The 11,791-nt window shown below is 40.4% G+C and overlaps 1 protein-coding gene and 3 long non-coding RNA genes across 5 annotated transcripts; 2 read left to right on the forward strand and 2 right to left on the reverse strand.

Annotated features, from left to right (window-relative positions):
• Positions 1–376: 376 nt before the first annotated feature.
• On the forward strand, positions 377–1,848 carry LOC124209151. 2 transcript variants are annotated; one of them, XR_006880797.1, is made up of 5 exons: positions 377–598; positions 717–803; positions 876–1,003; positions 1,077–1,561; positions 1,792–1,848. It is a non-coding gene; the product is annotated as an uncharacterized LOC124209151 (long non-coding RNA). The 2 variants fall into 2 exon arrangements; XR_006880798.1 differs by having other exon boundaries at positions 1,789–1,826.
• Positions 1,849–2,333: 485 nt separating this feature from the next.
• On the forward strand, positions 2,334–4,272 carry LOC124209152. Its single transcript, XR_006880799.1, has 3 exons — positions 2,334–2,545; positions 2,639–3,321; positions 3,431–4,272. It is a non-coding gene; the product is annotated as an uncharacterized LOC124209152 (long non-coding RNA).
• Positions 4,273–6,208: 1,936 nt separating this feature from the next.
• LOC124209153 lies at positions 6,209–6,649 on the reverse strand. The gene is made up of 3 exons (XR_006880800.1): positions 6,534–6,649; positions 6,367–6,469; positions 6,209–6,307 (listed from the first exon to the last, which is right to left on the reverse strand). It is a non-coding gene; the product is annotated as an uncharacterized LOC124209153 (long non-coding RNA).
• Positions 6,650–7,852: 1,203 nt separating this feature from the next.
• LOC124209154 lies at positions 7,853–11,489 on the reverse strand. Its single transcript, XM_046607035.1, has 4 exons — positions 11,154–11,489; positions 10,679–11,082; positions 9,080–10,614; positions 7,853–9,013 (listed from the first exon to the last, which is right to left on the reverse strand). The coding sequence occupies exons 1-4, from the start codon at positions 11,289–11,291 to the stop codon at positions 8,028–8,030; spliced, it is 3,063 nt and encodes a 1,020-aa protein (XP_046462991.1). The 5' UTR covers positions 11,292–11,489; the 3' UTR covers positions 7,853–8,027.
• Between the last annotated feature and the right edge of the window lie 302 nt (positions 11,490–11,791).

An 11,791-nucleotide genomic window follows, 5' to 3' on the forward strand; every position in this document is an offset into this window, starting at 1 on the left:
TATGTTAGTAGCCTTAATTTGTACTTGGCAGTAATTTTTTAAGTCAGAACTCAGAAAGTTGCGCATGAAATTTTTTAATCTTCTCTTCGGTTCTTCTCCAGTCTCCATAAACGCCATAAATAAATTGGGTAAAATGGTATGTTCGAAAGAAATTTGATGTCGCTAAAATCGCATTGTTTTCTTCTCAATTCTCACGTCGAAAGATCTAAATAATAGAGTTCGATTCACCTGAAGAATTACACGATATAATTTATTAAATTTGTTATTGCTGTTAATCAACGCGTCGAGCTTTCTAAATTGGCATCGCCGCTTCTCGATTAGGGAAGTTCGTCTGCAGCGAGTACAGGCCGACAACGCGCCAACTGCCAAGGTGTGATTAATTGTTTTTTTGTTTTTTTTTTTGTTTTTTGTTTTTTAAATAGTGAGATTATACTGAACTAAGCCTTTATTAAACGAGACTGTAGAATTGTTATTTACCCAATCGAAATACCCAGTGTTATTCATGGACCTACCGTCCCCGTTGAACTTGCACGAGGTTGAAAGTCAAGGATACATTTGAAACAGCCCACATCACATCGGTGTGAATAGCAAATAGGAGGTATTTAACTGTTTATTGTTTCACCCACATTTAACTCTCTAAACTTGTGGAAATAATGTTTCTTTTTACACATATCTCAGTAAGCCCAACACAAAACTTATTGGTACATTATCGTTAGGTGATACATTAGTGATTATTGGCACATCAAACAAATTTATGACAACGAGATGTAGTACAGGCTCCCTTCTAAATTTACAGTCTAGAGGTCAGCTTCAAACTTATCTTTACACAGAATTCATCAAGTGACGTGTGTTTCAATTATTTTGGAAAATTTCAGATTTTGTCAGACTGAACGAAAATCTCCTTCCCAGTAAAAGAACAACATGGTTAATGAGGATTTGTTGTTTGTAAAATGTTGGCTGCTGTAAACTCTGGTTTTAGTTCCTTTTTGTTTCTTGATTTGAGGTATCAAATTGGTGTCACTGCAATGTTGTTTGAAAATTGTTGGTATCTTACTAAATTTCCATTCTCCATTCAGGTTAATCATAATCCCTCACAGCTGTTTTGTGGACTGGTTTCTTACAGCACTATTTGTTACGTCACTGAGAGCGCGAGTAGGCTGCCTACGTCAATAATCTAAAACGCAGTGTGTTTATTGAAATTGTGTGGTCCTGGCTCGGTGATCCTTGAGCCAATGCTGGCCTTCGTCCATGACAGAAGAGTGACTTAACTATGGCCTGTAACGACGACCTCTAACTACGAAACTTCGGCCTGTAACTACCCAACACGAGGTCACTGGGCACTAGCAGTCAAGAGGAACTATGCAACCTTCCACGGCAGTTGCAGACCCCCAAGATCTCCTGGTCATTCCTTGAGCCCGGTTAAAAGCAAGTCCCTGACAATTATCAGATCATCAAGGATTGTATGGTCTTTGGTTGAGACCCGGATTGCAGAGAGACGTTTTCAATAACTTGTGAAGTTTATTACCAACATCGTCAAGATTACCCATTAATTTAATAGTGGGTAAGTGTAATGTGTATACTTGAATTGTTATACTGCAATCGAAGAGTGGTAGTGCGTAAAGTGACACCTAATAGAAGATATTCGTACTCTTTACTGTGTTGATGATGGAGAAAGAGTCGAACACTCGTTATGGTTACTTAACTTTAGATTGTCAAGTTAAATTTAGGTATATTTTCAACATGTTCCAACTGATGCAGTGTTTATTAATTATTTTTCAATTACCATAGTAGAGTTCAACCTGCAGACGGGCCTGACAGTTTGCATGTCCTTCACGCTTGAAGGTCACGAGAAACATTACGTAAAACTGGCATGCGGTGGTATAGAGGTTGGGTGAGAATGATGCGTGTTTCATCATTAACAAAGCAGGTACAATAGCCAAGCAAGGGTAAGCTATATTTGGTATTCATTTTGATTTTGGTTATTGTAGACCCATCCCCAGGAACGTCCACCTAAAGAAGGAAAGGCCAGTTTGCATTTTCTTCACGCTCGAAGGTCACGTAAAACATGTCATACGACGGGGGAGAGGTTGGGTGAGGACGACACGTGTTGCTTCATTATCAAGCAGGTACAATAGCCGCAAGGCTTAAGAGGTGGGTCAGGGTGAGAAAAAGAAAAAGGCGAGAGAAAAAGCTTCGGAAATCTGATAATTTGATATTGGTTTTGTAGACCCATCCCCAGCAACGGAAACCTGCAGAAGGAAAAGGCCAGTTTGCATGTCCTTGACGTTCGAAGGGAGATCATTACGTAAAACGTGTCATGCGGTGGTTAAGAGGTTGGGTGAGAATGGGAAGTGTTTGCTTCATTATCAAGCAGGTATAATAGCCGCAAGGCTCAAGAGGTGAGGGTGAGGAAAAATCGTATAAAAGGAAGGGAGAAAAGGCTATGGGAACTCAGTCGAGTGAGCACCTCCGACACGGCAACAACTGCAGCTCACTATTTGTCACCAACTGCCTTCTTCAATGTTATACCGGTTCGCAATCACGGGTAAACATTCATTTTTATTTCGAGTCGTGCATTAATTTTATCTTGTCTTCACTTGATATGACCAGTTATATTCGATAATTAATTTTCAAATAGTTTATAGTACAGTTAACTATGGCGCCATGCTGCTGTTTGGTGTCGCATGGTTAATGGTTGGGTCGACCACGGGTGTACCGATGTCTTCTGGACATGGTGGATACCAAGCAACAGCAGCAAAATAATAGTACACCACGTCGCCGCCTTACTACACAACAACGTCTAGATACGCAACATCTACTTACTACGCCGTGGCTCTCAAGTACTACAGCACGGAGTATACGTATACTGTCCCAGCCTACTACACCGAAGTCCCCAAGTACTACACGACTACGATTGCTGCCCCATCTTACTACACCGAGGCTCCATCTTATTTCAATACCAAAGCGGTCGAGTACTACACCGAACCGCACGAGTACTACTCTGCCCCGAACTACACAACCACAACTGAGGCGGCCAAGTACTACTTAGCCCAGACTTACAACACAGCAGCTGTTCCTTCCCTCTACGTTTAACTGTAATACTACACCGAGGATCCAGTCTACTACACCACAACCTACGCTACACCTAGATACTACGACGAAGCCCCCAACTACTACTACACCGAAAAGGCCACATAACAAAGTACACTGCCCCAATTTACTTCACTAAGTGTAACTCTGCTCCAAGCTACTACCAAACTGAGGCTCCCGTCTACTACACCAGTACACCAAGACCATCGAGTATTACACTACAGCCAAATGGTAAATATTCTGTTTCTACACGGAGTTTTTTATTACTTTATTTTTTTTTTCTGTTCGTTTATATGCCAGTTATTATTGGAAATTGATGTTAAAATTATTTACCGTTTAGTTAACTATGGTGTCCTGCTGCTGTTGGTTGTTGTTTCCTTGATGGTCAAGTCGACCACTGGTGTACCGATGTCTCGGGTGAATGTGGATATCAAACCCCAACGCCGCCGTCTTATAACACAACAACATACGCAACAACCGGTTACTTCCCCACCAATTCTCCAGAGTATAATCCATAACTGATTATGCCCCGAACACCGAAGATACAAAGTATAACTCTGCCCCGAGTTACACCACCAAGGCACCGGAGTACTACACCACCAAGGCACCGGAGTACTACACCACCATGTATGCTGCCCAGCCTTTTACACCGAGGCCTAAGTACTACCCGTTCCCAGCTACTTCACCGAGGCTCCAGCTTATTACGCTACCAAAGCGGTAAAAAACTACACCGAAGTGCCCTTGTACTACTCTGCACCGAATTACTATACAGCGGCTGCTTCCTCGTACTACGTTTGATCGAAATACTACACTGAGGTTTCAGTGTACTACACCACAACACACGCTGCCTTCAGCTACTATATCGAGACTGCGCTCCCATACCGATGCTCCTAAGTACTACACAACCAAGGCACCCGACTATTATATCACTACTTAGGCTGTTCCAACCCACTGCATCGAATCTGCGAAGGATTTCACTGCCCCGAGTTACTACACCATTAAAGCACCTGAATGTTAAATTTAAACCTTCGCTTGTCCAGTTAACTACATTTATCCTCTTGAATACTAGGACCGAAATTTTTGATTGATGTAATTTTGTTCAGATTTGTCGGTAAAACTTAATAATTCCTAGTTACTTGGAATCGATGATCCTAAATGAGAAAATAAAATTTTTTATGGTAATCATCTTCTACGATTTAACACCTTCAAGCCTTTTGACATTGCGACTATTTAATATGTTGGAGTTGCTACTATTGCCCAAGTCAATTTGAATTACGAAACATACGTACCGTTTAATGTTAACTCTAAATTTTTGAATATAGCTCCATTTTAACTTAAATGTGCGTGTCAGAAGTTGCAGATAATGTTTAGCACTTCATTAGAGTCTGGAAATGATTAATCACTTGGCTATAAGACACAGCAAACACAAAACTTAGAAAAGGAATTGCTTTATTGTCCCACCTCCACCCACAATTCCACCACATTTTACAATCACATACACACATAAATACATACATACACTTGAGTTAACCCGTTGGCTGCCACGCCATACAACCCGTAGGTTGCTCTCTACTACTCTACGTGCCACGTCTGAAGGATCTATGACCAAGGTGGGACTTGCCATTGCTGACAAGTCCGTGCTGAAAAGGGGGAACTATGGTGCATTGCCTTGTAACAGGCGCCTTGCGGCAGATTTTGGGCTGGTGCGACTTTCCAACCACGAGGCCGAACAGCGCACGCAGCCCGTGCTAAGGAGCTAGGGGAGAACAAAGGCGTGGCAGACAACGGGTTAACTAACACTCACAAACATATTACCAACAACAAACGATGATGTGCGCCGACATTTTGGAGATACCGACGACGTTTTGGTGTCCACCTTCTCGACGTTCCTTCTGCATTACCTGAATAAAGATAAAACAATTCTTATTTAGTGACATTCCAATAAAAGTTACATAATACAGATAGAAACAATAATCAGGTTTTTTAGCTCAAAGATTTAAAGATGCAATTTTTTAAACTTAAAATCAAGCTTGCAATATTCAGAACTGTTAACTGAACAAAGCTCACTTGCTAGTTTTTCGAAAAAAATTCCGGAAGTATACCGGAAGTAACCACAGCACCTCAACCATTGAGCTGTCATCAAAATAAACCACATATTCGTGATCTCCATGAAATTTGGGGTCGATTGGGTGTGATTTAAACGAAATCCAAAATTTGGCCAAAATCGAGAATTTTCCTGAACTATAGTTCAGGAAAATTTTCGAAACCGGAAGTACGCGTACGTAAAAAACATAACATGAACTTTACCACAAATTTTACGAGGATCACGAATATGTGGTTCTTTTGTGCGTCAGAAGAATATTTACTGAACTACTGACTGAAATGTGAAAACCGGAAGTAGGAAAAAAAAAAAGCAAATTTCGAAAATTTAACAAGTGAGCTTTGTTGGGGGAATAGTTATCGTCAGTTATCACGAAATATTTCAAAAAAATAACTGCCAATAAATGTTCAAAGAGATGTGCAAAACAACTGAAACTGACTGTCTGACTGTTTTGACAGCTGCAAATTATCAAAAAGCCATCTAGCGTTAGAAAAAAGAAACGTCCAAGTAAAACTTCGTTTGCGTGTAAGAACTAAGAAGGGCCTGATTTTGGAAACTATTACACAGACAGAGTTACACAGACAGAGTTTAACGAAACTACTCAAACTAGACTATTAATAGATAACCTACGAAAATAAGTCAATTGTTACCCAACAATCTGGGCATTACCTGGTCATAATCCCGTAGTGAATGATTACAGCTGTGTCACAGCGGGCGGAAGCGAAGTTAGCGAACACTGAAGGGATCCAACTCGTCAATGAAGAAAGACAAGTTGTGTAGTAGTTCATACAAAGCAGTGAAGCTAGATGAGCGGACGTCGCGAAGATAAGGATGGAGAAGACATTGGTGGAAGTCCCTCTTCCGTCATGGACAAAGGTCAGCATTGGCACAAGAATTTCCGTGCCAGGACCACACGTGTCCATAAAGACACTGCGTGCTCTGTAAAAAAAAAAAAAAAAATGTTGTACATTAATTGAAATATAAAAATGAATAAAGCATATCAATCTTTACCTTTTCTAAGAAGCACACTGAAACATTCATGATGAAAAAACTGTAAAAATAGAATTCACGGCAACCCATGTTCAGCACTCACATGTTGAGATAAATTTCCTGATGCTAAAGACAGTGTCATGAAGTATTGCAGTGGCGTGGTGATAAATTGTATTGATGCTTACCTTTATCATATGGGATATGAATTTATGAAGCCATTTGACTTTCATCAAGCAGATCTGGTACAAACATGGCAGGTCACTTCACACTTTTCACGTCTCTGAAACTCTAAGTGGAAATGAGACAAGGAAATTATCTTCATTATTTAAAAATTTACACAAATTTACTTTACCCATGAGAAATAAAACTCTATCTATCTCTTAGTTGAATGACCTTCTAAACAGAAGTAAAAACAGCGACAAACATGCTGTTGCAGGGTACATCACCAAAATTGCGAGATTCAGAAAAGATCCTATGGTTCATGAGCAAGAATACCTATGTTGTATGAAAATCTGAATTGTAATGGTCTGGTAGCAATAATGGGGAAATACCTTATCTCAGAACATTTGTATTCCAGTATATGTGTGCTTCAAACATGAGTTTTAGGCTTTTGACAGCATGAGGATCTAATGGATGGAAAGTGACTGAGCGCGAAATCAACTTGTTGGAATGACTGACAGTATGCATCTAGAATTTGAAGAAATAAATTGGTACAGTATTAAAATAAGGAAACTAGGTAAAGATAAACCTACAAATGATACGAAATTAAATTTGGTATATGAAATCACAGAATATAAGTATAAATTAGCTACAATTTGAATTTGTTTCGCTCTTTTTCTTTTCTTTTTCGTAAGTTATGACTTATGAGGCACTGGTGAGGAACAACATGGGCGACACTGGCGACATCTAGTAATGAGTTTTGAATCATGGATTGAAGACCGCAGACGACGAAACTCTTGGTCGAAATCGCAACCTCGCGCTAGGAACAGATTGGCGCTGAATCGTTAAACCTCATTGAAATAGCATAACGGCGTAACAACGATGTAGGTTGAATCGGAGACACTAACAGTTTTTTATTAATTTTTACCTGGTTACCGACACATGTTGATGTTTTTGCATAGCGATGTTTGGGTAGCCATCCTTCAGTCCACTGGTTACAGGTTTGACCGTGCTTCCGGCGCCACTGTCAAAGAAACGATAAGGTTTGCTTTGCCTCGGCAACAAGTTTTCTACAATACCAATTATGAGATGACAGATGCATTTTGATAATCATTGAAATAATTAAAAAATTTATATAATACATTTGCGATCTGCATTCCCATACGCTCGCGGTGTCAATCGAGTTCTGTAGGTACTAGCCCACTACAGCACAAGATTTTTTCCCTGACTTTCACATCTCTTGACAATAAACGACACTAGAAACATCTGAAAAACTAGAAAACAAATTAGACTTGGGTGTGGCTGTACATGAATGTTGAAAAGCACATTTACTGTAATGTTTTACTTTGAAAAATGAGTTGGGTTGTGGTTACTTCCAGAAGAGACCCCAGTCGTGTTAATTGAACACAATCATGTCAATTAACACATTCAAACAAAATCAGCTCAAGTTGTTAACAAGCAGCACCGGGAACAACTAGGAACCTTTCTTTAGAATCCAATTTAACTGCTTAATTTCCTTTTTCGTTCCGCATACGAAAACGGACACAAAAATGTTCTTGGTTGTATTAGCTTGAAAACACTTTTAAAAAACATGAAAAACAACTCTTGGTTTTGAAAACGAACAGGAAACACGTGAAAGCCTAACATTCAGTTAACTCGTTTAAAACAGTCCATCCATTGAATCCAATCAAACTTTCTTGCAATCCATTTTATGCTGAGCCCAGTGTTGACGTTGGCATTCCTCGCAGCAATAAACAGTGCTTCGGCAACGGCTGCAGCGTTTTAGACTTTGGGAAACTTTCTTGCAAGCGGCGCAGCAGTTGTTGTCATTCGTGGTACTGTTTGAAGCATCAGCAGATTCAACATCCAAAAGTGGGTTATCGCTGTAAAGTGGTGAGACGAATGTAGCCATCCACGGACTGTTTTCTCCCAACGAAAGGTTTTCTTTCTGCCAAGTGCTGGGTGTGATCTTGAGTCTGTTAAGCCGCAAGACGAATCTCAAGAGCTGCGAATCTTCAGTCGTATTAATCGGAATGATTGTTACTTTCTCGTTAGCGGAGGAATCTCGCTTTAAATTCTCTACAAACTTTTTATGGCACCATTTGCCGCTTGCAACAAGTTTTTCTGCCAATCGGAAATCAAAAGCCGAAAGCAAAAGGAATGGTCTGCCCGTCGGAGTTGTTGAAACAGGACGATGGACTAGAAAGAACCAGTCGGGTGATGGTGCATTCTCCCGCTGGATGGTGACATAACGAGGACGAGAGGGATCCAAAAACAGAACAATCATAACGCGTCGAACAACATTCAAAGGGAATTTTTCCATTAGTGAAGTATTCTCCAGATGATTTATGTTGAACTGGCTAATAATGTGAGTTTTCAAGGACCGTTGGAGTGATTCTTCTTCTTTCCAAGGTTTTAGTTGATCAGGATCTAAGACGCTGAGCAAATTGTCAGCAGGTAGGTACTCACACGGCCATGGTTCCCACAATGCTTTCTTTAGCACTAAATAAAGATGGCGGCATTTGAGATAAAAGGTAGCCCGGAATTCATCGACAAGGATAGTATACGGAAATGACAGCGAAAACGACTTGAAATTTCCAGGCTGGTTAAGTTCCACAGTAATTTCGTGGCAGGATTCACAAGGCGCCTGATGATTTCTTCCGATGTTTAAGCCTAAAAAAAAAGGCCCATTAACCGAAGAAATTAAAAAAAAAAAAAAAAAAACGTTCAGAAACCCACCGCAGGCACATTCGGATAAAATAACATTGATTTTCAGATGGAACTGATCTTCGGACTCGACGCAACTTTCGACCTTTATGTGAAATCCTCCAGGAGCGGGAATCTCTGGTTGGATTTTTGAAGGAATAAACGGGAAAGGAAAACTCCAGTCTTCGACCTGCACTGATTCAAACGAATCAAAGACGACACATTCTGATCCATCCAGTATATCCACGAGGATAGCACGATGAGTTTTTTCGAGCCCGTGATGAGGTATCAGGAGAAAGGAAATTGATGCGTCTTCAAATCCGGTTGAGAAGTTTTCCAGTTTCAATTGAAAGTTGTCGATGAAATGGACACCTGGTCCAGAAAAGTCGCAACAGTTCACTTGCTTCGCTTTCGGAAGGAGTATCAATCGAATGCTTGGAATTCCTGATAGAGAAGCCATCTTGTCACATGACGAAGAAGGAATCTTTGCGGATAACTTAAGAATCTTCTGGCCATTTTTCCAAGCTTCAAGTGTTCGTCTAGCCAATTGAAAATTGGGGTTCATCTCCGCCGGCCTGACATCATCCTTCAGCCAATGGTCTCCTCCAAGCCGTTGAATCATCGAGTTAACTACGTAGCTGAACGTTTGCGGGGTATACAGCAACATGCCACATCCGGCTCCGGGAGGGACACCAGTGATTCGTAAAGGAAACTTGGCATCAAAGCAAACGTTCGCTAGTTGATCCAGGAACTCGCTCAGTGCAGGAGAGGCTGACATGACAACGTTACGAAAGGGAGGTGCTTTTTGCCAGCAAACCTCAACAGGGAGAGACGTTGGGCATCGCAAGTCAACATATTCAGGCAATCCAAGTTCGATGCGGCTTTTGAGACGCAATCCATAAATAGTTGGGATCATGCTCAATGGGCAACAAAGGACTTTCTCGAGGTAAAACTTGACAGATTGAAATTCGAACCATCTTAAAGTGTTGGTGAACAACATTGCTGATGGGTGATCGGACAACTTTCCGCTGCAAGCCAGGATCAAATTCGCTAACCCAACATGATCTGCCATGTTGGAGCAGTCAATGACGTCGAACTTGTTGACGTTTTCGGAATAGCAGAACTCAATGGCATCCTCCAAGTAGAAGAATAATTCAAAGGTTTTTCCGTCAATGAGGCGTCTTCGATAGAAAGAAAGTAGGTTTTCGAGAATTTTCTGGCAGGAACGTATCATCATCTTGTCCTTCATTGAAGTGACCAATTCTTCTTTCAGGAGCGGCATGTATCCGTCAAATGGGCACAGGGAATAATGGAGTGTCCAGCGGAGCGTTGCGTGGTCAAGCATTGTTGGATTAAGACAAACGATCTTGATATCGTTTTCAAGTCGACAGCTACCTTTTTCAAAATATTGCTTAACCTCTTCATGGATATTCTGCATCGACGAATCGTCCAACACTTCAAAGTTACAAGCTAGATCATCAATGGCCATCGAAAAGGAATCGCAGTTTTTCGCGTTTTCCATTGCTTCTCGATTCAAAAGTTCCCAGTGTTTAGAAATAAACAGTTTCCTGAAAAATTAAGGAAGATAATTTACTACATCAATCTAGTTATAAACTGGAATACAAATTTTACCTTTCTAAGCCAACTTTTTCCATTAAAACTCTAGCTTCAGATTCAGTTTTTGACGAAACAGAAAGCCAAGAACTCCACACTTTCTTCAACATTTCAGCCTGACTAGTTTTTGGAACTGAGACATTTTCAGGGTACAAATCATTCAGCAGGTCCTTCAAAACCCCTCGAAATCTCTTATGGGTGACTTCTGGCCATTCAAGATTATACCAAACATCCCAAAGGAAAGCAAAGTCTTCTTCATCTTCTGGATTGAAATCAGGCGCTGATATTATTTTCAAAATTGTGATGTTGCGAGCTACCACTGATGGATTCAGGTCATTTAAATGGATTTGCATGTGATTGAAACTTTCGTTTTCTGCAATCTGGAGAGCATTTCTCAGGTCACCACTACCCAGAAAGAGAACCTAAATGCACACAGTTCAATTCAGAAATTATTTATCAGTTTATCCAAACAGAATACTCTGCTGAAGGTTACCTTCAAGGATGAACTGCATAGGTTAAAACCACCTGCTTCACAATTGAAGTCTTGCAACACATTCTTACTTCGGGTATTGCCAAAAGGGTAAGTTATAGGATTAGCTTCAATTACGGTTTGTTGTACAGAAGTCAACATTGCAGCAATGATTTTGTGTTTTCAACTAACGACCACAATCATGTAGTAAAAGAATTAGGGCAATGAACATTAAACCACCTTGAACATTGGTTGTTCCTTTGTTCGTGATTGATTCGTTTTTTTTCTACTTACTGCATGTGCCTGCATGTAGCATGTCTCTACATCACACGTGACCACGCGCATACTAGGGGGCAGAAGATGCGCTTGACGACGACACAACGAGTCAGCACACCATCTAGCGGTCGGCATCCAACGACTTACGTGGAAACAAAGGGGGGAAATTACGATTTGAATTCTAGGAATTTTAGAGTTTTTGTATTGACCTGCGCACTGCGGTGGACTGTTTAAAAAATGCCACAATATGTGAAAATTATAGGCTCCATAACGTATTAATTCACACAAATATTTTACAACCAGAAACTTTAAGAAATCTAAATAAAAATCGAAAAAATTACCATTTTTAATTTGAATCATGTAAAATAAAAATAATGTCAAGAAAT

Source organism: Daphnia pulex, chromosome 12 (assembly GCF_021134715.1).
Source record: "Daphnia pulex isolate KAP4 chromosome 12, ASM2113471v1".
Taxonomy (NCBI): Eukaryota; Metazoa; Arthropoda; class Branchiopoda; order Diplostraca; family Daphniidae; genus Daphnia; species Daphnia pulex.